Source organism: Thermobia domestica, chromosome 18 (genome assembly GCF_964235325.1).
Source record: "Thermobia domestica chromosome 18, izTheDome1.hap1.1, whole genome shotgun sequence".
NCBI lineage: Eukaryota > Metazoa > Arthropoda > Insecta > Zygentoma > Lepismatidae > Thermobia > Thermobia domestica.
The window spans coordinates 82,000,975-82,028,942 of NC_137471.1; the positions used below are offsets into that span (position 1 = coordinate 82,000,975).

General features: G+C 34.4%; 1 protein-coding gene across 1 annotated transcript in view; it reads left to right on the top strand.

The window, feature by feature from the left end:
- The first annotated feature begins 2,726 nt into the window (after positions 1-2,726).
- Positions 2,727-27,968, top strand: part of ldbr (lariat debranching enzyme) — a 70,775-nt gene continuing 45,533 nt past the window's right edge. The window contains exons 1-3 of the mRNA XM_081745893.1: positions 2,727-2,928; positions 18,500-18,697; positions 21,620-21,911. Coding sequence (XP_081602019.1) covers positions 18,501-18,697; positions 21,620-21,911 — 489 coding nt within the window. The 5' untranslated portion in view covers positions 2,727-2,928; position 18,500. The remainder of the gene's footprint in view (positions 2,929-18,499; positions 18,698-21,619; positions 21,912-27,968) is intronic.

A 27,968-nucleotide genomic window follows, 5' to 3' on the forward strand; every position in this document is an offset into this window, starting at 1 on the left:
AAGCATGTCACCCGCTTCAATGTGTATTAAACACAAGAATATGGAGGAAATGTCTGTTTAAATGAAATGTGCAAAATTCCACACAAATTAATGGGTACTATTATGGAAAAAAATAGTGCAAGGCTGGACATGTGCTCCCTGGAGCGCCTAGCGCTACAAGTACCGGGACTCACAGTTTTCTTACATTAAATTAGGTTATAGGCCTACTAAGAAATTTCTTTGTGGTTTTCTGTACTCTTAAACATAAATGAATATGTGTAGGACTAATTATTTCAAACATTTTCACTCAATGAACTTCACCTCGGTGTTATGGAGAGGAAGATAAGTTCCTATTTCCCTCCAATCTTTTAATACACATTGGGGTTTACTATAAAATAGTCTTATAATCAACAAGAAGCTACACATTTATTCTGATTATTTTGAGCAAGCACGGTACGAAAACCGTGAATTTTAATAGTTTACGCTGTACTTCTTAATCCACATTTAAGTAACATTGATAAGTCTCATTTTGAGGTAAAATTTATAGCGAATGTATTGTTGTTTCGATTGTTTTCAACTGCAAACTCTTAAATAACGTATGAAGTACATTTATTCATTACTCTAACCTCTCTGGACATTAAATGAACTATCTTACGAATAAAAATGTGTCTTACCTTCAGCTCCTTCGTATCCTTCTTCTTTCTAACATTGGGACATTATGACTTCGATTAGTGACATCACAAAATCAGTTCGTAGGCTTTCATTATAAGAGGGTGTTGAATGAGCAACGGAGAAACCCTATTGTCTTCCGAGGCTGCAGTGGGCAAAGGAGACTCCTAATCACCTATCTCAGAGGTTGCAATGAACGATGAGTTCCTGTCAAAAGTCAAATTGAACCTATATTCCCGAAGTCACTATCCTGTGTGCTAAGGATTCATTGGACTCTGAAAACATTTAGCGTATTACAAAGAAACTGTAAAATATTAGACATTTATTTTTGTAAATTAATAGGTTAAGGGATAAGAATCCCTTAATTGTATTAGACTCTATTGAAAAGATTGCAATATACAGGGTGCGGCACGTAAAACCGGCCCGTCGTAATATTCTGGTATATTGTGTTTTTGGCAACACTTAAATATTCTTTGAGACGACAGTGAACAGTGACGTGTATATGGGAATCCTGGAGGAGTTTTATACACACTTGACCGAAGAGGAGCGTCAGTTATGTTACTTTCAGCAGGACGGTGCAACATGCCACACATCAGCTGCATCATTGTCTCTTGTGCATGAGATGTTTACACCAGAGAGGACAATCAACAAAGGCTTGTGGCCTCCTCGGTCACCAGATTTGTCCACGTGTGACTTTTACTTATGGGGACTGTTAAAGGGAAGAGTATACGAAACAAATCCACACACAATTGAAGAACTCAAGACCAGGATCCAGGATGCCACCAATAGCATTACAACACAAGAACTGACAAGGGTATATATGAATCTCCTCAATCGTGCTCACATGTGTGTTGAAGTGGGCGGAGGACACTTTCAGCACCTGCTGTGAAGGTGAGTAGTCATATTCAATACATTACATTTCATATATGTGTTGTAGTTAATCATATTCAATACATTACATTTCATCTTATGTGTTCACTTTACGGGCCGGTTTTACGTGCCGCACCCTGTACTTTCTTATACATTTTAACTGTAATGATCTGTCGGTCCTCATTCCGTATTTATTTGCGTGACGCAATACAAAATTTACGAATCCATTGTATCACATATTGATTGTACGATTCGACGTTAGTGATGCAGATTCTACCTTCTAGAATCACTTGCCTTTCCAAAATTTTTACACAAACTTACTACCAAAATTTCTTAACGCTTATTTTGCCTTGAATTTGATCTACACATTTTGCCAAGACTGATATGGGGCTAACTTGGATTTCGACTTTCATCGAAGGAATTTTGAGTTTTTGCGATAATAGCCGTAATTCCAATTCTTGTAGTGCGAGTTCGTCTGTATATTTTGAATTGACTGATACAAAATAGGATGTGTAAGGTATACTTATTTAATAAAGTTTCTGCTAATTGTATTATTGTATTTACTGTAGCATTAGGGGAAAGGTTTTAAATACGGGAGAACATTGGCAAATTTGTCAGTGCTAGCCTTCCAGTGCTCATCGCGCTGCCGTGCCTTTGTGCAGAGGAAGGATGACAGTGGGATTTTCTTCATACATACACTACACTTATATTTCTCTTCTTTGTCCATTTACTTCTAAATATATCACCATCTTCCTTTACACTTTTTTCTTTTATCCATGCAATTCAAGGATGTTGTGCAATTTTACCACACCGGTCCATAGTATAAGTAGTAGTAGAAGTAGGGGTAGTAGTAGGAGTAGAAACGGGTTAGAAGCCCTTCAGGGGTTCGTTGGGTTCTGTTCTAGACATAAAATGGGCAAATTAACGACTTTCCTAAATTATTTTGGGCCTTGAACAATCTGTGGATCCGTATAGTAAAACTGCACCTTTTTATCATTATACATTTCTGAGTTTTCCCCACATTTTATCCTCGTCTACATCTTCGTACTTAGCCCTCTTTTTTATTTATCTGATTTTCTCACTAGATGTTGACCTTTTCCTGGTTTTGACGTTTTTTCCTGGTTATGATTTTTTACTTCTACACTATTTAGTTTTCTTTTAAATTTCGTCCGTGAGAGGTATTTATACAAATAAATCAATTTTTATTTGCTGCCTACATAGAAATGTGCGCGGCAATATGTCCAGTCAGGTGTTTGGAGAAGAAGAAGAAGACGACGAAGATGATGGAGTGCAATAATTTAATTGTGTATAATTAAATATAAACGAGTTTGTTTTCAAATAATAGTTTTCGTTTTAAATTTATTCAAGAGAAAATGTGTGTATAGGTAAAATATAATATATTTCGTACAGGTAGGTGATACAAGGCAGTTACATTGTATGAATATATTAATTCACTTCAGAAACTTATTCGGCGTAGATTTCAAATGAATAAATATGCTTATCTTCCGAGACTTCCTTTATATAAATCTCCCGTAAGGGAGATAACTGAACTGAACTGAACTGATTGACATGAATATTTGTTTTGTTCGTGAAGCATATTTGGCACAACTATAGAATCGTATGTCTGCAGCAGTTTTAAGAGCTCTCAACCAAAGGAAAATGCTGCTGGTCAAGTTTAGGCACACCAGATTTTCCAAAATTTACAATAAAAATTCAATACTTTGCATGGAAAGAATATTCATAATAAACCAGAATGAATGCATTTGTTTCATGGCTCCAGAAGCAAGTACTTTTGTATGTATAAATTGTGATAAAGATATTAGAAATGTTCCCTGCGGGGTTTCAATCCCATTACCTGAGCCTCTTTTCAACATTGTATTGCTATTTATTTGGGTAACTTTAGTATTATGGAGCCAAATTATCGTTCACTGTTTTTAAAGGCAGTAGTGAACCTGTACAAATCGTAAAAGTAAGTAAAAATAATTTATGTGAGGAAAGAAAGTTAATTCTTGGCAACGAAGACAGAAAACAATGTGCACTGCGGGGCTCTAACTTGCCTTCTCTCGTTGACGCTCGCTTGGCAATTCTGTCTGAATTTAATGTTGGTAACCTAATTTAACATATAAAACCATAAAACGACCGGGTCGGAATAGAATATCGCAAATAAGTAGGGGAAAAAGCTGGCCCCCTAAAGTTAAAAATAGCCCTTATTTGTTATTTGGCAATACTCGAGCAGGTGGTTCTACCAAGTTTTGACACTTCTCTTACATATTCCGGTTTCTTTTTGCAGAACATGCACTAAAGAAGGAGCTCTAAAGACTACAGTGCATAAACCACGAACGAGCTTGTGATAGGTGGCCACTAAAAAGCACGAATCCTATCACCGAGACAGGGCAGTAGCACAGCAGAGTCCTCCGAACTATGCAAGGGTTGCGTCAGCGACGGTGGGTGTACGCTTGAACGAGTATGATGGAAAAACATTTAAGTATCCGTAATAATTCTTATTTTCAAAACCACTTAATTTCGATCCTTCAAAGAAAAAAGTACCTTTCATAGCAGATACACGAGTGTTACACTGTCTTCTTTTCTTACGTTTACGAGAAAAACTAGTGTATGTAGGTCTTTTGCCTCTGTTCTGGATTTTTACTTGATTTCCGCACGTGGTGGACAAACACCGTGTGCGTGGTTTTCTCGGGGTTCTCCCGTTTCCTCCCACTTTATTCATTCCACCATTTCATTCATTACTCATCATCACCGTCTCCTTTAGCCTAACCGGCATAACTGTGGGACGTAAAACTCAAAAATTTCATTTTTTGATTTCCACACTTTGTACAGTTAATCTTATGCTTCATCATATCATGACTATGCAGAAACATTTTAATCTTTATCTATTTATCACACAATTCTTTGTAAAAATAAATAAATAAAAAATAAAAATAAAAAGAGTATCTTTGCATCACATCCATCGCACGTATCCATAACTAACATATGAACCGAAAATTTCCGCCGTTTATTTCTACCCTATTTGTAGTCTTGAATTTACTCCGCCTACCCTATTCAATCTACCCTATTTGTGTATTTACTCCGCTTCAGTAAATAGTTACACATACACAATACTTTCCTTACCATTCAAAATCCATTTCAATATGCTGTGCAATGGCAGAAATAATTTAACGTTCACACTCATTGCTTCACGAAAAATATTTTACAGCATATTTTACCTATAAATTTTGTTTTTAGTAGAACTGTCTGCTCGACTGAATCCTGTTCTTTCTTCAGTGATGACCACCCACTTTAACTGTCTTTCAGTTTTTCTCCCAATCTTGCACATATAAGATCTCCAGTGTACTTAGTAGTTAGAATGTTAGAATCTCAGGAGGGCTCGTTTCTTTATACCTTTATTACAATTTAGACAGAAACCAGGTACTCAGTTCTGCAGCCATGAAACTAGTTGGGGGAGATAATAAATGCCATCCGACAAAAGTAAGGTACTCGGTTCTTATTTGGGGAGATTCTAAACACATTCTTCACTTTTTTCTTGTTCTCATGGTGACATTTCGGCCCGTAAAATTTCAATTTTGGGGCCGCCATTTGCGGAAGTTAACCCTAGTTCATAAAACACGAACGAACTTGTGCTAGGTGGCCACTGAAGGGCACTAATGTTCTCCAAGGGCTAGGCTATATCTAAGTGTAGTTAAGGCCTAATTTCACTATCACTCAAACTTCATTTCAATATACTCTACGCTGACAGTAATTACTTATATTCACACTTTCATTCCTTCGTATTTTACCTATAAATTTTGCTTCTGCAAAACATTTACTTCCCTTCCCCTTACAACCCATTTCCCTCCTCTCCACACCATATGTTCTAACACCTTATCTAACCTCTCTACTACCCCAAACAAAGTTCTGGCTCTCTTGCAATCGCTATCTCCTCATAGGTCACTTGGACCCGACAACATTGGTTCTCTCTTTCTCAACAAAACTGCGTTAGTTAGTGCGGTTCTTCTATCCATTCTATAAAAATAGATGGTTCAAGCAAGGATTTACCTCACCAGTTGGAATCTAGCTCACGTGATCCCCATAATATAAATCTGGCCCTAAAGATCATGTATCCTCTTATAGGACAATATCTCTTCTTTCTGTAATACTAATTATTTGCGAAAAAATAGTCAAGGATAGGCTATTTAAATTCACCTCACTCTACATTCACACTTCTCAGCACAGATTTCTACCAGCTGTGTGAAGTTGGCCCGTAAAATCGAGATAAAATTTAAAACTCTATATAGAACGATTGCCCATCGTTTGCCTTTGCCCACCCAAAATGTTTGTTTGCCCACAAACAGAACCTAAGTTATACGTAAAAAACAATTTTAGGGCCAACTTCACACTGGCACAACAAAGTGTGAAAATAAAATATTGCACCATGCAAAGCGATTGCCCATGTTTGCCCACAAACAAAAAGTTATAAACAAAAACTTTTTTACGCCTAATAAACTTTACAAGCAAAATAAAAGATTTGTCAATATTTATATTCTTTCTACATAAAATATTAATTACTCATATGTCTCTATCAAAACCAACCATTTTGCGCTACATAAACGGAAAATTATGGAACGGACTATGCATCCAATAGTAACAGACACAATCATATTACTGCATTTGTAGTATGCAAATTGTAACACTGCGGAATCTAAATTTTTTCTATATGTGTAAATAAAAGAACTATATCATTAAACAAACAAAATCATTTGCTGGGTAAACAAAATCATTTGCTGGACAAATTGAGGCAATCGTTGGGCAAGTCAAACAAGGGCAAACATAGGGCAATCAATATTTGTGATTAGAAACATAGCCCGCTTGAATTATCACATGTAGTCTCAAAAACGTACGAAATTAGGTTCCAGCTTCTTTTCTATCGTTGCGCAAACAAAAACTAATGCTGGACAAACGAAATCAAGTGCTGGGCAAACATAGGGCAATAAATATTTGTGATTAGAAACGTACCCCACTTAAGTCTCAAAAACGTACGAAATTAGGTTCCAGCTTCTTTTCTATCGTTGGGCAAACAAAAACTAATACTGGGCAAACGAAATCAAGTGCTGAGCAAACAAGCGCAAACATACAGCAATCAATATTTGTGATTAGAAACATAGCCCGCGTAAATTTTCACATGTAGTGTCGACAACGTACAATTTAAGGCTTTTCTATCGCTGGGCAAACAAAAACTAATGCTGGGCAAACGAAATCAAGTGCTGGGCAAACATAGGGCAATCAATATTTGTGATGATTATCATATCCCGCTTAAATTTTCATATGTAGTCTCGAAAACGTATGATTTAAGGCTTTTCTATCGCTGGGCAAACAAAAACTAACGCTGGGCAAACGAAATCAAGTGCTGGGCAAACAATGGCAAACATAGGGCAATCAATATTTGTGATTAGAAACATAGCCCGTTTAAATTTTCACACGTAGTCTCGAAAACGTACGATTTAAGGTTAACGTAAATTGGCTAATCGAAAAACTTTTTTCAAAACTAGGAACTGTTGAACAGAAAGGCAAATGTTCCTCTTGTCAATTTGATATAAGAAATTCAGTTTTGTTAGAAATTATACACATAGGGTTTATAATTCTTTTGGCACACAACTAGAAACATTCGTAAACGATTTTTTTAATGTCACCGAAACGAAATGCATTGTATGTTGTATTTTATGTAGTATTTTATTTTATTTTTTATGTTGTATTTTATGCATTTTATGTTGTAAGTGCGCAGAAAAAAACGCAGATGTTCAGATCACTGACAAAAAAATGTTGTCTAAGTTTTCACAGAAAAAATTCATCTTGTAACTTCGAAAAAGTATTATAAATGTTCTGTTAACAAAATTAGCATCACGAGCAATCAAAACATACAATTTGAAGTGAAAGATATGATTTAGCCCATTTAAAAAATCAACCATGTAGTTTACTTACAAAAGTAAACTGTGATTTTTGTAGAAAATTCTCGAAATGAAACATGCAGGTTTTTATAAATCGACAGAACAAGTATTATTTTTAATGTAGGGATGTGACAAGTATGTGAGAACAAATATTATGTAAAAAAAACTTTAATAATTGTCAATTAGTCTCTTTAGTTTAACTTGGACGTAGCTATAAAAACATTTTATAAAACAGCGTCTTTTTAATTTTACTATTTAATACTATTACCTTGCAACGAAAAATATTTTTTCTTACATCTTAATATCGCACGGAAAAAATGTATAGTGACTAAACTACTAGGTGTTTAGCTGAATCAAATAAAATTTATGTCACACGCATAACTTTCGACATAAATTTCTGTTACTGCAACTAAACGTTTACGAGTACTTGCTATACATTTTTCTCCGTGCGGTTGTTTCTAATCACAAATATTGATTGCCCTTGTTTGCCCAGCACTTGATTTCGTTTGCCTAGCATTAGTTTTTGTTTGCGCAACGATAGAAAAGAAGCTGGAACCTAATTTCGTACGTTTTTGAGACTATATGTGATAATTCAAGCGGGCTATGTTTCTAATCACAAATATTGATTGCCCTATGTTTGCCCTTGTTTGACTTGCCCAACGATTGCCTTAGTTTGTCCAGCAAATGATTTGGTTTACCCAGCAAATGATTTTGTTTGTTTAATGATAGTTCTTGTATTTACACATATAGAAAAAAAGTTAGATTCCGTAATATTACAATTTGCATACTACAAATGCAGTAATATGATTGTGTCATTGTTACTATTGGATGCATAGTCCGTTCCATAATTTTCCGTTTATGTAGCGCAAAATGGTTGGTTTTGATAGAGACATATGAGTAATTAATATTTTATGTAGAAAGAATATAAATATTGACAAATCTTTTATTTTGCTTGTTAAGTTTATTAGGCGTAAAAAAGTTTTTGTTTATAACTTTTTGTTTGTTTGTGGGCAAATAAAAATTTTTGTTGGGCAAACATGGGCAAACGATGGGCAATCGCTTTGCATGTTGCAATATTTTATTTTCACACTTTGTTGTGCCAGTGTGAAGTTGGCCCTAAAATTGTTTTTTATGTATAACTTAGGTTCTGTTTGAGGGCAAACATGGGCAATCGCTCTATATAGAGTTTTAAATTTTATCTCGATTTTGCGGGCCAACTTCCAACACCTCTTTCTACCGGAAAGTTCAAGTCTCACAAACTTAAGTCTCTTCTTTCCTGTGCAGTTAAATGTATGAATAACAATACTCAATTAGATGTTATCTATTTTTATCTTTCCAAGGCCTTTGATTTTGTCAGTCACATTCATTTTCTCCAAAAGCTTTCCAATAGGTTTAAAGTACATGGCAAATTTCTCTCTTTAATCACCAGCTATTTAAAAGACCGTTTGTTCTTTCAGGGGTGTGACTAACCCCCAACCCGTGATCTCGGGGTGCCACAGGGGAGTGTACTTGGGTCCCTGCTATTTGTCCTGCATATGAATGACCTCTACTGTCACTTATCAGTTCATCCTAGTGGCCTTCTACTATTTGCTAACGATTATAAATTATACAGAGAAATATCGCGTTTATAGGCTGGTGTAAAATATAGCAGTTGAAACTTACCAGCAAGAAATGTGACAGTATTACCATTACATTGAAAAAGTCTCCTGTTCCGTCCACATAGCATATCAACGATTCCCCTGTTACACACACTGCTAGTAATAATGATCTTGGTGTCATCTTTGATCCGAAATTCACATTCTCTGACCAAATCTCCTCAATACTTAGGAATTCAATTCGCATGTTTAGGCTTCTTTATCGATTTGCTGAATTACGCATTGTTTCATCATTAGCAACTTTTTATAAAACTAATAGCGACCGAGATCGAATACTCCTCTCCTATATATGCATGGCCGCACCTACATATATCTCTAGACTTGATTCTGTTCTTAATTTCTTTATGCAATAGTACTGTTTCGTTTTCCTTCTCTTCGAATATTACTTAAGGAGGAACCCTTATGATATCTTAATATCCCGACTCAGGGAGTACGCAGAAAATAACTCTGACCTGAAATTTCTTCCTAAAATAGTTAATGGAAACTTAAGATCGGAAACATTACTTCAGGAATTATTCTTACTTGTCCCTCCCCCATAACCCGAAATACCCACCTATTCCATCTTGCTCGCCGTAGGTTGGCAGTTATACAGATTTTTTTTTTTTTTTTTTTTTTTTTTTACAATGCTGAACCGTTACAATTATTTAACAACTGATGTTGATATTTTTTCGAGCTACCCGGTGTTTGAAAGAGCAGTTAAACGAGTTTTGGCGAAATAATATTACTTTTGTACTTTTTGCTGATTTTTTTTTCTTTTTCCCGTTTGTTAACATTTCCCAGTGTAAAATGGCAAAGTTATGTTGTATCTGGGAATTTTTTCAATAAATAAATATTCTGTTTGGTAGAACCTGTGCTCGAGTGAACCCTAAACAAGTTTCGGTCTTTGTACCGCACAGTAGTCCCAATGTTTTAGGCTTTAAAACGCTGACATTTTATCAGTAAATTCACTGTCACTACCATGAAAGTGTTTTTGAAAAATTTATCGGTGTACATTCATTTTAGGAAAATTTTACCCTATTTTGTATAAGTACTGCGTTAGCGAGTATGCCATAAAAACTAGAGTGGAAAAATCACAACATGTACTAGGCATTAAAAGCCACCAATTGTATCTAACCGAGTAAGCGCAGAGGGGCCCGATGGGGTGCAACCGCAGGACACAGACGTGTTAGCGATGTGGATGTGCGCGTAAAGGAGGATGTCGTTAAAAAGACAGCGTTACGTTAGGTTAATTCCTTTCTTAATACATTCACTGCAATTACTTATCTTTACGGTTTGTAGAGTTTCTATCTGCCATTAGGAAACTATGGAGAACTAATTTGTTTTCCGTACAGGAACTAGATAAGTACTCTGTTTTGTATAACTTTTCATGTGTTCATTTTTTTTACGCGAAGGTTTCTTAGCAGACAGTGTTGGCTGGTTTAAACCGAAAAATGTTCGTAAAAGTGTAAGTGTTTGTAAAATCTTGATGAACACACATTTGTGGGTTATCACGTTTCACTCCCGTATATTATTCGTATTATATTCAGACCTAAATTCTCCATTCATTACTCACAAAGATTATGCTACAAAAGCAACTTTTTTTTTTTTTTTTTTTGCATAAGTTTATAAATGTTTGTTTTGTGATTTTTTTGTAGTTATTGTTATGTAATTGCAATCAAAGAAAAATTCTAAATATTGTTTCGTTTCAATGTTTACTATTGATAAAATACATCACAATGCCGTTTCTTTTTGTGTGTGTGTGTGTGGGGGGGGGTCATACAGACCCCACGAGAGGCATTTACTGAAATGAGAAGTATCTTTGGTATCTATTTATGTATAAATGAGTCTGAGCCAAAGTGGACTCAAATAATTCGTATCTTTATTCACTTTTCTTACTGATATGCAAATTAAGTCGTCGTATTTCTTTAATTTGGACCAATAAAAATCGTTGTTAACTAACTTGAACAAAATTAGTTCTTCTGTACTCCGTAGTACTTTGAAATTGTCCATATGTAATTCTGTATAATGGTCTCACTAGTGCAGCTGTTTATCTTTTTGTCCTTCTGAGATGACTCTTGACAGTTATATTAAGAAGCATGTAAAGATCAGTACAACGTATTTTTATAAGTATTCCTTCGTGAGTGAGTCGGCAGACGTATCGCATTTGTGGCCAATTAGTCCTGGTTCCGAGTTCAAATGGAGGACAATTTCTCTCGGATGTAACTCGAGAAGCAGTTTTTATTCCGCTTTAAGCTTATGTGACCCCTTCCAGCATAACCCGGCTGTTGCATAATAACATCAAGGGGAAACAAACTTATTTCTGTCCATATATGATATGAATATATAGAGCAAATTATTTAAACCAAATAAACCTGGTTTAAACCAAAAAAAAAACTGGTTTAAACCAAAAAAACATTTTTTTTTGTTTTTTCAATAAAAAACATGGTTTTTGCCAACCCTGTTAGCAGAACATACCGCGATCTGTGATGTGATCGCAGAAAATTTACCGCGCTTATGCAGATAAATAGCCAACAGAGAAGTTTAAAAATATGCCTGCTATGTGTAGATTTCTTAAATGCACGGACGGCTCGCATAAGTTTGAGTTTTTTACGTCGCGTAAAACGTATTTTTAACATTCCTAAATCTTTCTTCTGCAGAATTCCTATAGAAAATTTTTGATTTAAAAAAGCTCATCGCAGAAAGACAAAGAAAGTTCTGCCATCGGGAATCCGTGCCTCTTCTCAAAACGTAACAACTCCTGTTCCTCATCAACACACGTTGTAAAGCTGAAAATCAAAATGTCACCATGCCTCCACTTAAAATAGAGCCAACACGAGGCAGCTTTTAACATCTCAAAATAACACATTAAGCTTGTTTAGTTTGTACGACCTTCACGAAAAGTAACCGAATCGCCATTCCTTTCTTGAGTCCCCAGCACTTAACTCCAACTTGTGCACACGGTAGAAATAAATACTAAGTAATACAACTGTAATTTGGGTTTACAATTGTAAGTTACGGTTAAAATGAGTGAGTGCATATGAAAGGCGACTGTTTTAGATACTATTTTCCATCGATGGAATGTTTCTACTCAGTGTACAAAAGCTTTATTTTAGTTTATTAGTGTGATGGTACTAGTATGAAACCATTGGAAATCTATTGGAACTTGTATCGTTGCGAACACCCAATACCCTCTCTTACACGTTTACCCAACGTCGCGGACGACCTGCTCCCTTCAGACCAACCCCTAGACTACCGCATGATCTCACCAGCTCAGCCTTGCCCTGACTAGGTTAAATAGTATTCGTGCTTTTTAGTGGCCACCTAGCATTTTTTTTTTTTTTTTTTTTTTTTGCATTGTAGTTTTATGACACACCCATATGCTGTTTTTACACAAAAATCGTAGAAGAATTGTAGGCTTTCAAGAATTAAGTCTGCCGGCTCCCTTGAATTTCATTTGTGCTATTTAAGGTAATGTCATGTGGTCCAGTATAAATCTTTTGGAGGATAAAGTGCCAGTGGGCTTTATTGGACAAAATTGGGTTTTCTTGTCTACGTACATTTAAAGCCATATTCCTACTTAAAATAGCACTTGAGCATTATGTTCCCCATTATATATGTTTGGAATGAAACTGAAATTGCCCTTGTCGCATAAAGGAAATCTGTGAAGACCCATTCTCCAGTTTTTTCTTGCTTGCCTTGGAGCGCTAGGAGTAATCTACCCCCAAAGCCTTTAGTCTGCTTCGGAGCTCTGTAGAGATCCTGTCCGCGACCGCACGGTCAAGGACTACCTAGTTTCTGCCTTACAAATTAGAGAAAGTTTGTGTACTATTCTTTGTAAATACTGTTGTTATAGAAGATTTTATAAATAAACCGGTAGTGGGAGTCGATTCCGGACTCTGATTTTATTAAACCAGTTCTACTTACAAAGAATGATTACAATATAGAATATGAATGAAATTCTCTATTACTCTTAGGATTCAGGATCCAGCCGTCCTGAGTCAAGATTTCTGTAACTGCCTTCAAAAGATGCCAGGCGAATACTAGGATAGTGTCTCAAGTCAGTCATAGATGAAAGAAGAAATCTCTATTAACCCCTTTAGCACAAACGTTGTGTCACGTATATAATTATATATATATATATATATATATATATACATATATATATTTTAGGGTGGTCCTTAATTAAATGGCGAAATTTTTTCCGAATTTCCTTGCTCCCAGCCCCTAAATTGGTTCGATGTCGGATCCAATTTATCCATGAAAAAAATGGGCTTAATCGAAGAATATTTAGCCGACCCCCAAGCGACCTAAAGTTTGAGTGCATATCCAATATGTTAATATATTGGAAAAGTCTGGAATAAACCCTTTTTATTTTAAAGCGGCTGAAGGGAAAGGGACCAAATCTTGGATACAGGGATTGGAAGTAATCCATATTTGACACTGAGAAATAGCATGATGGCGGCCATTTTGAAGTCCGCAATTTTGTATTCGGACCCAAACTTTTAAATGGAAATGATGTTTTGTGACATCGTTTTTGGGAAACCTTTCATTAATCTTCCTATATTTTCAACTTATCTCTGGTCATTTAATTCTTTTTAGCTTTGAAATAATAGTTTATTATCTTTCAATATTGTTTTTTTCTTTATAGGTTACGGAAATATTAATAAATTATTACATACATGTAACAAGGAAATAATTATGTATGTTGTTATATAATTATATCCCGTCGAAATGCACACCAGCCTATATTGAAATTATTTATATGAAATGAAATAATAAATAATATATAAATAATATAATGAATGTTTAAATTGATAATAAAAGAAAGCTGAAGGCTTTGGGTAACTAGCCAAATTCTACTGCATCATTAAGCCAATTTTTGTAGCATCTGGATACTTTTTTCTGTGTTCACTGATTATCTGCAATATGTATTGTTTCTCTTTTTCGACCTTTGTTAAAATGTTCCCGTATTCTTGTATCATTTTGACACCTCTCTCTGCAACATCATTCACAACCACAATGTTTTTCAATATATTCAACCCATATTTAAAGTTCACATCTTCTTTCCAAGTAGATGGGCATGTTTGCAGAAAATGTGTATTTATCGAAAATTTTGAGAAACATGTCTTCGAATCTGCGGAAACGAAGTCTGAGAATTCTTTTTCTCTGAAGCTGTTGAGTTCTGCAATATTTATAGAGTATAGCTTTATTTGGTTTTGTGCATCACATCAGTAAGTACTTGTCGTTTTGAAGGCAGTTTTGTTCCTACAATTTGGTTCCTAATAGGTCCAATGAGAGCGCATTCCTAGTCTTTGCGTAAACAGTACGAAGCTGACTTCGGGGATAATGCCATTGCATTGCATAAATTGTTTACACTTCGTAAAAAACTACAAATTCAACAGCACTGTGTGTGAAGAAACTAAAACGAACAATCACATAGGAAAACAATCGTATTTTCTCGAAGCCTTCAAATAAACTGACTGAGCTGAGCATTGCTGTTATCGTTTCAGTGTTGTTATTTTACTTGTTCCCTTTCTAAGAGATAAATAAGCATTCTGAATATTTTTTTCAGTGATAAATTGGAACATACTGTTTAAATTATTGATTAGGAAAGAATCATATATACTTTTTCTTGCACTGTAGAGAAACGAATGTGCATTTCTTTCTTTACTTTATGGTTTAATTCAAATAAGGGAAACTATTCAACAATCATATAAATCTGCAGCCCGTTCCGAGATATAAAGTCACAGAATATTAAGTTTTATTATTCGGAGCTTTTATTTTCCATAGTTGATAATTATTACATGTTCAGAGATAAGTGGAAAATAAAGGCAGACGTCTGTTTGTCGTCAAAAGCTACCTCAAAATGATATACGAGGTCATTTCTATTTAAAATTTTGTCTCCGAATCCAAGATGGTGGACGCAAAGATATGCCTCATCTCGGTCACTACTCAGTATCAGGTATGGATCTATTTATACAACCTCTATCCAAGATATGATTCCTTTCCCTCAGTCATTTTTAAGTTACAAGAGTTTATTACGAACTTTTGCCATATACTATACATTGTAAATGCATTCAGAGTTTAGGTCGCTTGGGGGTCGGTTAAATATTCTTCGATTGAGCCCATTTTTTTCACAGATTAATTTGGTCCGACATGGAACCAATTTAGGGGTTAGGAGCAAAGAAATTCGGAAATCGAAAATTAAGGACCACCCTAATATATATATATCAATTATCATCCCTTAGAAAATACATGTTTGATTCAAAATGAGCATCTTGTGTCATGTTCAGAGGGTATAACGTTATAAGACGATTAATTTTCCGTTCTTTGCATTCGACGAGGGTGATGACGTAGCTTGGACTTTGTTCTTGAAACGAAGTCACGTGTTTTGGGGTAACGTAGAAATATTTGTTTTTGCTCCGCAAAAGTAGAAGGAATAGATATTTATCAGTACGTTAGGTCCACAGTTACTGTAATGCGTGTATACTGCATTAAGAAATGAACATTGTAGCACTTCCCCCTTCCTGTCTTCCCATTCCTTTCCTTACATCCAGAAAATTGTACTGTATATGATTTAGTTCTGAGACAAGCTAGAGAAGTGAGTATTACTTGTTTTAGCTGCTTTTTATGTGAGTTGGTTGCATTTTTATTAACCAATAGTAATTGAGTGGTGTAATTTGAGTGTATAAGTAGGAATTAGATTTCTGGACTTTCGGCAGCTGTAATCATGAGTGATGACGTCTCTCGGCAAGCACACTATACCCAGGGAATTGGGGAAGAAGAAATGACTAGGGAGGGAAGGAAGCGGGTTCGGGCCATTAAATTAGGTACCATACCGCCATTAGCTGGTGTGAATGAGGAAAAATCCACAATTGGTAGTTTATTTTTGAGGATGATTGTTTTTCATGATTTTCCAAAAATGATTTAGACGATTTTGATCATGTTTCACAAATAAATATTTCTTTAAAAGACGAAATAATATTGCTTAACTTATCATTTTTAGTTGAAATTCCCACTGGGTTGGCTGGTTTGAACCAAAAAGAACGAAAAATGTTTTAAATCGTCTGAACTTCATGGTGACATTTCCACATATCAAATCTTTTCACCTTTTAATCTTTTCACCTTGTGTGTTAATCTTTTCACCTTTTAATCAAGGCGTCTCATGTTCAATTCTCGGTCGAACCACAACCCTTCTTTCAAGTGTAAACCAAGTAGCGGTTTAGATGTAACTTTAAGGGGACAGACTACTAAATATTTTTCAAAAGCTAACAATTTTTCTTTTGCTAGTTTTTCATAAATGAAAAGAGATAATGAAATGTAACTTACCTCAATAATAAATAATGTTATTCTACACCCGAAAATACGAATCGGAAGAATTTTCAATGTTGTCATCCATAGAATTTACAGTGTGATCAGAATTTGAATTACCCAAAAATCTAGGTTATGGCAGCGACTAGAAAAATGAACTCAACGGCAATTGATGACTTATCATGCTGTCTGTGTTCCTTGTTGACTACTTTTTAAATAATATTTGTATTTATTTTGTAATAAAGAGTACAAAATAAATAATTTTTAATGAACAGTAGAATTAAAATACAGATATTACAGGATTTTCCCAATGGCTAAGGCGGGAGTTTCCCGGTTTATATGTGATTCTGTATAATGGTTTCACTTGTGCAATTGTTTATATTTTACCCTTCTGAAATGACTCTTGAGAATTATATTAACAAGTATGTAAAGATCTGTACAACGTATTTTTATCAGGAATCCTTTGTGAGTCGGCAGGCTCATCGCATTTGTGGCCAATTAATTCCGGTTTTGAGTTCAAATGGAGGACAATTTCTCTCGGATATAAACCGAGAAGCGGTTTGGATTCCGCCTTAAGCTTATGTGACCCCGTTGTTGCATATGTGGCCAGCATAACCCCGTTGTTGCATAATAACAGCAAGGCGAAACAAACTTATTTCTGTTCATTTGTAATATAAACTCATAGAGCAAATTATTTAAACCAAGAAATTCTAGTTTAAACGAACAAACAAACAAAAAATGATTTTTTTTCAATAATTTTTTTTTGCCAACCCTGACGTCCCACGAGGCTAAGGGATACGGTGGGGATGATAATTAACGAAATGATGAAATAAAGAAACGGAAGAAACCCGAGAAAATCCATGCACACATGTTTGCCCACTATGAAGCCCATTTGTGCGCGAGCTGGAATCAAACCAGGGATTTCACGCTCCAGAGGTGAGTCCATTACAAAGCTCATTTGTGTGGGAGCTGGAATCGAACCATGGATTTCACGCTCCAGAGGTGAGCACTCTAACACTGAGCCACCAAGGCCCCGTAACTCATGTGTCCTGCAAATATCCACAAGTGGAAGTTTACTTTTAGAGTTGAGTTTTCTGTCGGACAAAGTTTCCCGGAAATGCCTTATAATTTTTATTATATTTCACAGATAAATGTTTCAGTAATAATTGCAGCGTATGATGATTTGCTTTAAGAAATTAGAGCGAGAAAGTTTAGATTCATACCTTCTATTAAAATTGTATTAAAAGCGAAGTCGTCCAATTTATTTACAGAGCTCCCTCGTGGTTAAGCGGTTAGCGTATGCGTCTTTGGCTTGGGAGATCCGGGTTCGTTTCCCGGCGGGAGTTCATGTGGTTCAGATTCCACGTTAGTCAGTAGGTCCACGTCTTATGTAGCCTAGCTTCTGAAAGGGACGCTAAACTAAAAAATCACATCAATTCATCCAATTTATTTACACACTGTCTGCCTTAGTTTGTTCTTCGTTTACTTGTTACGAAATCGTAGTTGTTATTTCATAATTGGAAATGTTCCTATCTTCAATATTTTAGTTATAATTGATGGTAAATATACATTAAGAATTATTATTATTATTATTATTATTGATTTAATTAGTAATGGTAGCCCATTGCATCCCATTCTCCTGTCCGAATTTCTTATATGCTTGTTGTGCTTTTCTGATTTTTTTTTTTCCTTTTGTACAAAGCTTCAAATACACTTCTTTCTATTAGTGATAGAAATGGAGAACGGTGCAAAACTTCAATATCTTGAATATTGTGTGTGGAATTGTTTAGACGTTTAGAGAGTAAATAGATTGCTTCATTTTCTTCTTTGGGATTTCAAATGTGTTCAGTGATCCTTGCTTCAGTTATCTGTTCGCTGATGTCTTAACAGTATATAAAATCAAAATTTCATATATCTCGAAAGGAGCCTTTCCAATTTTCGATCAAAAGTCTGAATATATTTCATTCCTTCTATAAGAAAGGTTCTCAAATCATGTAGCTATTGAAAATTGTTTCTGTGCGAATCAGGTAATGAATTGAATGGAAAATGAAGAAGAAATGTATGTGAATAACTAACTTAAAAAAAAATATATAATTTCAGAATGAAGATCGCTATCGAGGGGTGTGCTCATGGAGAGCTTGACAAAATATACGAAGCTATTGAACACCTTGAAAAGAAGGAATCCGTGAAGATTGATATGCTAATATGTTGCGGAGATTTTCAGTCCACAAGAAATATAGAGGATTTAAGATGCATGGCTGTCCCTATAAAGTACCAAAATATGTGTTCATTTTATAAGTAAGTTGTTCGATATTGTATTAAGTATAAGGGTTTAATTTAAATTTTATTTGTAAATAGAAGCTATAGAATGAATATTTAATATTAAGAGGAGAAAAAGGGATTCTTGTCTCACATCCTGAAAATGTCAATATCATAACAGACAAGATAAAAATAGTATTTACCTTGTTCTATTTCTAGAGGCTGAAATACTTTTAAGTATTTTGGGTAGAGAAGCAGGTATCTGTTTTGAGGATCGTTGAGGCTTAATGCGTGTTGCGCAATAAGTTCTGATTTACATGATTATAAAGGGAGCCAATGGTTACGTAAAAAGTTGTATCAAGGGGATGGGTATATACGTAATATTTGCGTAAGTGGAGTTTACATATAACATAATTTTAAGAGGGAAAGAATAGTTTTTGAACTCCCACGTAATATTTTTTCTTTTAACTATTAATACATAAATATGTGTTATCTCGAATAGAAATTAAAGTGTCCGCTGATACTGAAGTTATGTGAAGAACTTGTTGAATAACATTAGCCGCAAGCATCCTCGAAAAAGGATACTTATTCAAGCTGATTTGATCGAAATATTGAAAAGTATTCCATCTTGTAGGAACACAAGTACGTACTTTGAAATATGAGGTGCGTAGTATCAAAATCAGCCACATCCCTTTAGCTTAGTTTCGATTAATTTTGCGAAACGTATAGTGAATCTCCATATATATACGCGTACAAAGTCCCATATTTGAATTAGTTTTTTAGTATGAAATATTAAGCTTGTAAACAAAATTCTGTTTCCATGGAATTCCTTTGGATCAAACATATAACAAACGATATATAACTCAGTTTCGGTGAAGAATGGATTTGGCGGCTTTTGATACTAGGCGCCTCATATGTAATGTATTCCATAAGTTGTATATTTATTGTAACAAACAGTTTCAAGGCTTCTCTAAGTTCTTTCTCATTGTGTCTTCTTCTATTACACTGCCAACTAAGACCTTGTGAAGGGTTCTTTCCTTTTGTCAAAATCCATACTTAAATAGAGAAAATCCACACTTCTAAAATATGTTAGTTAACCTTAGACAATGTATAGGGGTCTATAAGACCCCAGCAAAGATTTACATAGACAGCATATCATATGTATGTTATTATTTACTTTTTATGTGTATACACAAGATGACAAAGACATCTTAGAATTTTTTTCTCAGTTAGAAATTATCTCTTTTGCCTTTACACACATTAGTGTTTCTGTCTCATCTTTTGTTAGCACAGGAAGTGTGACTATTTGTATAGAATGGTTGATAAATTAGTTTAGAGTTTCTCGTATTTATAAGGTTAGTGTACGCATCTTTTTGGCGCGACAGACCCAGGTTCGATTCCCTGTGAAAGGTGAAGTGGTTTGAGTTCCACACTAAGCTGTGAGTTCACGTCTCATATATATCTTTACTTCTGAAAGGGTTGCTAAATTCAAATCCAAAAACCTACATAAATTAATTTAAAGCCATGCTTTTTTATTCCTTTATATATATGTGTATTTGCAAACCAATATATAACACATATATAAACAAATATACAGTTGAGTTACACTTTTATACAAAGGAAAGAACACAAAGGACAGAGAGTGAAACTCAGGTCTCCGGCTCTCTGAACATAGTAAAATTTTATGTACATATTTTTAGTTCACAATTCCTTGTGCATCCTCATATTTCTATCTATATCTTATTGATTTTTAATTATTTACAATTCGTTTTTTTTTTTTTTTTTTTTTGTGATCACTAATTTTACATTTTGTCCTTGTTCAGTACTAGAGCCTTTCTGTTTCAAGTGTGCCCTCGGAAAATATGTGAAACATACTTCGCCACTCTCTTATGGAGGAAACCTTTGCTTTGGGGAAAGAAGTGAATGTCCTTGGCTGTGTTGCCAATTTGTCATTCAGTCGTTTGGTCTTGGCGAGTGAAGATCGTAAGCTAGTTAGAATGGCTAACAAGACAGTGCACAGCGAAACCCGTGAAGTAACTCGGAATGTTTCAATGTGGCAACCCTGTCCGTATCCAACTATTGAAATATTTCGGCCACAACAACTTGTCCCTCCTCTTTGGAGGGAGGTACGGGAAAGCATACATCGACAGCAGCACCAGCAGGGGCACACTTGAAATAGAAATTCTGTAGTTTTGTATATTGTCACTCAGTTACTAATCACATACTAAGCACATTGGGCATCACACACCTATAGCTATTTGCGGTAATTATTAGTCGAGGTAACCAATATATTTATTTAGTATTTTCAGGGGTTACATTTCAGACCACAGTTCGAATAAATATAATTTAGTCTACTACCTTTTTCTGAAATTCACTTAAGCACACCACCTTGATATTTCCTTTTTATTATAATATGTAATGAATTACACATCTTTTAAATATCATACATGTTAGTTCTACAAAATGGATCTTCTGTTATATATTATGTTTCTCTTTTTTCTATGACGACCAATAACACATATCGTCAGATTACCATGTTAACAAAATATCAATATCAGAAAATAATTAATTTTTACTTCTTTTCATATTTTCTTCTTCTAACTAGCTTGTGCATATTTCAATAGCACATATTTCCCGTAAATACAAGAAATGATATTTAAGATTACATGTAAAATACACAATATCGTTATAAAGTTTCCGTACTAAGCATTTTCTAGTTTTCGCTCATAAACTATTGATGATGCTTTCAAGTCAGAGACTTATGTTCGATCCTCGATCTGTTATTTATTTATTTAAGAATTCAATGAATGAAATATTCTGTTAATTAAAACATATGCAAATTATCTTGTAGAACTTGTTACATTTACCATATCTTATTCTTTACATGTGCATGAATATCAGTTACCTTCGTATCGGGTACAACTTTCGTGTTATTTACACACGTACATTTTTTCGTTTTAGATATTACTCAGGGGAGAAAACTGCTCCTATTTTAACTCTGTTTGTTGGTGGCAACCACGAAGCTACAAATTATCTTCAGGAACTAGCCTATGGAGGTTGGGTGGCACCAAACATATATTATTTGGGTTACGCGGGGATAGTTAATGTAGCTGGCGTAAGAATAGGCGGCTTATCTGGTATCTACAAAGGCCATGATTATTTAAAAGGACATCACGAAAAGCCACCGTATACTGAAGAGACAAAGCGAAGTGCTTATCACATCAGAAATTTGGAAGTTTTTAGGTTAAAACAGGTGGGTATATAAATATATTATTATGTTTTTAACAGAGAGTAGGCATCAAGTGTTCGCTCATCGGATATACAGACGTCATTTCATAATACTTCATGACAATTGTGCTATTTTCGCCAAAAAGACATGCAACAATGGAAATCCACTACATATGTTTGAAGGCCACAGGAAGTTGGTTTTTAATGCCGCTAAACAACGAGAGTGTAGTCAGTTCCACTGAACAATGTTGAAGTAGAGCATTGGGAGCTTCAGTTAATTTATCATTTTTCGTTTGTTTGTTTTTCATAAGTGAAAGGAGATAATGAAATGCAACTTACCACAATCATAGATAATGTTATTCTACAACAGAAGATATGAACCAGAAATCTTTTCAGTGATGCCATCCATAGAAATTACCGTGTTACCAGAATAACATTTACCCCAAAATCTAAGTTAAGGCAGCGACTAGAGGAACGAACTCAACTGCATTTGATTATGTATCATGTTGTATTAAAATCCTGTGAACTACTTTTTAAATAACATTATTATTTAATTTGAATAACTATAAGTTAAATATGTTTTGTTTATTACAAGCTAAATACAACTATTATTTAAAAAGTAGTTAACAGGACACCAAAACATCATGATACATAATAAAATGCAGTTGAGTTCGTTCCTCTAGTCACTGCCTTAACTTAGATTTTGGGCGAAATGTTATTCTGGAACACTGTAATTTCCATGGATGGCAACTCTGCAAATTCTTCAAGTTCATATTTTCTGTTGTAAATAACATTATCTATGATTGTGAAAAGTTGCATTTCGTTATCTCTTTTCACTTATGAAAAACAAGCAAAAGAAAAGTGGTAAATTTTGTATTGTATTTAGTAAGTAAGACTCGTGGTCAAAAAAGTAAAAGTTGAAAAAGTTGTTCAGAAACTTTAAATTTAGACTTTGACTACTACATAAACGAGTTTCTAGTCGCACTAATTATAATACATGAACATACACAGATTATCAAACGTTCATCTATAATGTGCCCCAGGAATCCTAAAAGAATTTAAGAAAAAAAAAAATATCGTCGCTATTTTGCAAAAAGGGGTAACTGACATTTTTGATGAAATTGAGATAACAGCATTTTTAAATTTAATAAGACCCCATCATCATGCGAAATGGTTGTAACTACAATCCAGAGATAACTAGCGGTATAACTGATACAGAAGTCAACCCTATTTGTCTTCTGAGAAATTTATAATTTGTCAGTTTCCCCTTTTTGCAAATTAGTGACGATATATGTAAACCCGAAGTTGTTCATTATTGTCTAGCCGTCGATGGCAAAAGAATTGGTGAGATTACATTATAGGTGAATGTTAGTTAATTTTAACATGTGCCAAATTGTATCTATGCATAAGTATAAGTATGCAGAGCTGCCAGATTGTGTTGTATATATGTTTGTTTCTTAATGATGATATTCAGAATACCGAGATCTTTGTAGTCGATAATTATTATTTGATATTAATGTTTTATTGTATTCTAAATACAGGAAGTTTTACTTACAATAAGTACAATAAAAAAGTAAGCTTATACTGTGTTTAAGAAAATGGAGAGAGGAAGATTTAGAACTAAGAAGGCTCTTTTAATAATAAGTAAATAAATATCTGGAAGTTCGAAGGTTAGTCGCTTAGTAAGATTAAAGCTGTATGATTATAAACACCACCTTAAGCTTAAAATAGTAAAACATTTCTCAAATATTATACTGCATATAAGATTGTTTCCCCAGATTGACAGTGTTTATGATTTGACTCCCCATGGATTTGACTGACCTTGAAATCAGGGAAGGTTTGAAAGTCAAGGAAATCTAAGTGAGTCAGAGATATGTTTACAAATAAGCGGAGTGTCAGGAAATTGTTGTGTATCACAATTGGATCAGGAAAAATGGAATCAGATTTCATGAAAGTATTCCATGTATTCCTATTACTCAAACGATGTTAACAAACATTACAGCTGCTTACAGAAGATATGAAGAACTGCATAAAAAATCAATGAAAATTCAAAAAGATGATGATAAAAAACTGTAAAATGATAATTGTCTTTAGAAATAAACTTGAGAAGAACGAAAAGGTGTTGAAACATAAAGCATTGAAAGAAGGACAAATTAAATAATTTGGGTGCTCTAGAAGAAGAAAATAAGATAGGTTTGTTGGTTGTAGATAACCAAAGAGAGCTGCCAGATTGTGATATGTATATGTTTGTTTCTTGATGATGGTTCAGAATACCGAGATCTTTGTAGTTGATAATTATTATTTGATATTAATGTTTTATTGTATTCTAAATACAGGAAGTTTCACTTAAAATAAGTACAGTAAAAAGTAAGCTTATACTGTGTTCAAGAAAATGAAGAGAGCATTGGACTGCCATGACAGTGGTCAAGCAGATTAAAAAGATTTTAACCGTTTCTAAACCTTACTATAAATGATAAGTATCGCGGGTCAGGGAAAATTTATTTACTTAATCATGGAAAGTCAGGGAAATTATTATCAGAATTTTAGTGTGAACCTGGGGACACGGTGGCTCTGGTAAAGCGCTTACTCGTGGCGCGTGGAGACCCTGGTTCGATCCCCGGGCAGATAAATTTGTGGTGGACAACATGGTGTGCTTGTTTGTTCTCGAGGTACTCCCGTTTTCTCCCACTTTCTCATTCAATCAGTTCTTCCATCATCATTCACTTGCCTTAATTATCCGTCTTCCTTAGCTTAAAGGGCATAATCGTGGGACGTTAAACTGAAATATTTAATTTCATTTTCTGTGAACCATTTAAGATTCCAAAATGCAACAATTTTGGACGAAAAAAGTGTGGCAGATAGTATCTGCAAAATGTTACTAATAGGTGGTGTGATTTGGGAGTGTATTTTTGTGAAGAAGCATAATACGTATACGAAAGAGGAAAAGCATGTATTGTGTGCTGAACGTTTAAGATTTTCTCAACATTTAGAAACCATATATGATCAAAATCAATTTTTATGGCATTGAAATGTGTATCGTTCTTTGCCAAATAATTGATAGCGTGTATTCTGTTGGATTATAGTTTATTTATTTTTGTACTGTGTGTGTAAAAGAAAGTACATAGTTAAGTAGAAGTTTGTATCTATTGTTTTTGTCTTCCTTTAGCAAAGACAGATTTAATCTTAGCAGTGACACATATTTGTAGTAGGACTAACATTATTGGTAATAAACCGTTCGAAGTCTCTAGGTAGGGGGTATAGGACACATATGAATAACTTTTTATTACGAAAACACGTTCCGAGCATAACAGTGATACAATGAGATAATATACATTGGTTCATAAAGTTGTTTAGTGATCATCATGTTCACATGTTTCGATAGTTGAAACTTATAAGAGTTTTTTTTTTTCTGTGAAAAGACCACTGATATTTTAAGTGGGCACTACGACATGGCATATTAATTTAGTGAAGCTCCTTATTAATTAAATAATCAACTTTAATATTTTAATTTACGTTTTGTATGTCCTTGTCATACTCGGTGATGAATTTTTACCATTATACATTTTTAACGTCTTTACTTGTAACGTGATGATGAATAAAATTGTAAAGTATATTGACTGATGGTGATTTCTCGTCTTTGAGAAACAATAGAGGATGAGTTATCTTATTTCTTGTTTGTTCCCATGCATATTATAACTGTTTTTATCTTTTTGTCGGTTTAACATCTAACAAGTAAGATGAGGCGAAGTCGCCAATGTTATCGACCCAGTACTTATCAGTGCATCTATGCGGGCTAAAGAACGAGAAACAAAAGTATAATGCGGTGGCTCAGTGGTAGAGCGCTTACCTTTTATGCGTGGGGTCCCTGGTTCGATCCCCGTCCAAGTAAGTTTGTAGTGGACAACGTCGTGTTCTTGGGTTTTCTCGGGGTACTCCCGTTTCCTCCCATCTTCTCATTCTACCAGTTTCTCCATCATTCACTAGCCTTAATCATAGTCTCCCTTAGCTTAAAGAGCATATCCCTAAGACGTTAAACTGAAAAATTTCTTTTGCCCTACAGAGCATAACTATGGTACATAAAACTTAAAGGTTTCATTTTTCACGGACAATTGAAGAAATGGTATACGCATTGTTCGTTTGTGTTACAACTTTTATATGTATTATTTAGTTTATAATTTAATTTCAAACTTGTTTATACCTTAAATTTTTGTAGTGAACAAATTCAGTTTAGACCTCGAACCATGTGGTTTTGCATAGCGCGAACGTTTCTTTGTTTCAATTAACCGTGTTATGCGAAGTATTCGTGCACAATCAACTTTATATGTAGTATTCCATTATGTTCGGAACTTCAGCAGCATATTCAGCAAGTTCAGGAATATTTCTTGCTTCACCATTATTTTGATAAATTTGTGAAGAAAAATAGTGCGACATTCTAATTAATTTCTTGCCATTTTAATGTAACACAAGTTGTTAGGATAATTTTATTGCATTTGCTCTTGGCTTTCAGGTGGATGGGGTGACGAGTACCATCTGCTTGAATATGTGTAAAAAGTTTACTTCTCTCTTGGTTTTCGGAGTTCTGACATTCAGCTAAGTGCTAATGAGCAAATGGCTATGTATACTAAAATAAAAGAACAATGCATGTGCTGACCAATATGTGATGTACGTATATGGTTGATGGTCTTGTTCACTTCACTCCATCTGGAAAGCTAAGCAGTAAGTAATTATATTCTAAACTTAATTATTACATGCATTTTATATAATTTCTGTTTTATCTATGTATTCTCTTCGGTGTATATTTTATTGTATAATTTCTGTTTTCGATATTTAGGAATAAATTTGTTCAGTGATAGGAGTGTTAGTGTAATCCCGACAGTTGAACTATTTTTCTTTTCTTTTCCTTCTTCTTCTTTTTTTTTTCAATTTATATTTTTAATGTATAAGCAGGCCAATGTAAGTCTACTAAAAGTAAAAATTTATTAAAACGGTTTTTCACATAGAAAGAATAATAATGTTTAAGTTATTTGGTATATTTTATAACAGGGAAACAAGAGTGGAATTTATTTTTAAACCCTTGTGAGACCGACGGGGGTTTATTAAAATGACACTGACCTGTCACTAATTATTACGGAGCAGTGATTATACCTCAATTCGTTATTTTTGTGTTATTCTCTTATATGGTTCACAGCAAGTGACTTTCCAAGCAATTTGTATGTCTGTCTGTGTGGGAGGGGAGGATAGGAGGTGGGTCAGTCAGTGGTAGTGCGATCACTTCTGGTGTCCAGTCCAAGCGATTTTGTGGTAGATAGCATCATCTTTGTGGGTTGTGTCGAGATTTTTCCTTTTCTTCCACATATTGTCGTTCTACCATTTTTTATTAACCATTCACTTCTGTTAATAATCCATCATCCAACTTAAAGAGCATAACCGTGGGACGTTATATTAAGAAGAGGAATGCTATTTATAGAATAAGAAAATCGAGAAGCGTCAGTTATAATTATTTTGAAAATTGGAAAAGTTCCTTTACCTAATATGGTTGTTAGTTTCTGATAATAGTCAACTGTTACACACAAAAATAATTTATACATTGTTTGTGCTTTTATGAGCGAAAGTGTTGCAACCTTACAGTACATGTCTTGTTCTCCTCCAATACAAAATCATGGGTTGAATTACGATTTTTAGAATTTTTTAAGCGTTTGTCATTTAAATTCATTTTAAGGCCAAGCTTACGTCGTAGCTCTCAGTAGCACTGGAAATACACTATTCTTTTTATTTTTACTGGACGTACATGTAACATTTCATATTGAAAATAGTTTTAATGTCAAGTATCCTGAGAAGAACAGTCTAACGCATTGCAATTCCAAAAATTAAATGAACATAAAGGAAAGTGTGATGTCATTATAAATAAATTCCTTGACCTTTTTCATTGACTGTATTATACCTGGTGAAAACTTCACTGTAGAATATTACGTATACAAAGCTTTTGGACTAACTACAGAAGAAAATAACGGGAAAACTCCGTGTTTATCAAAGAGAAACTATTTTTTTGTATCATGGCGCCTGCTTCCATGTGGGTGTCGTT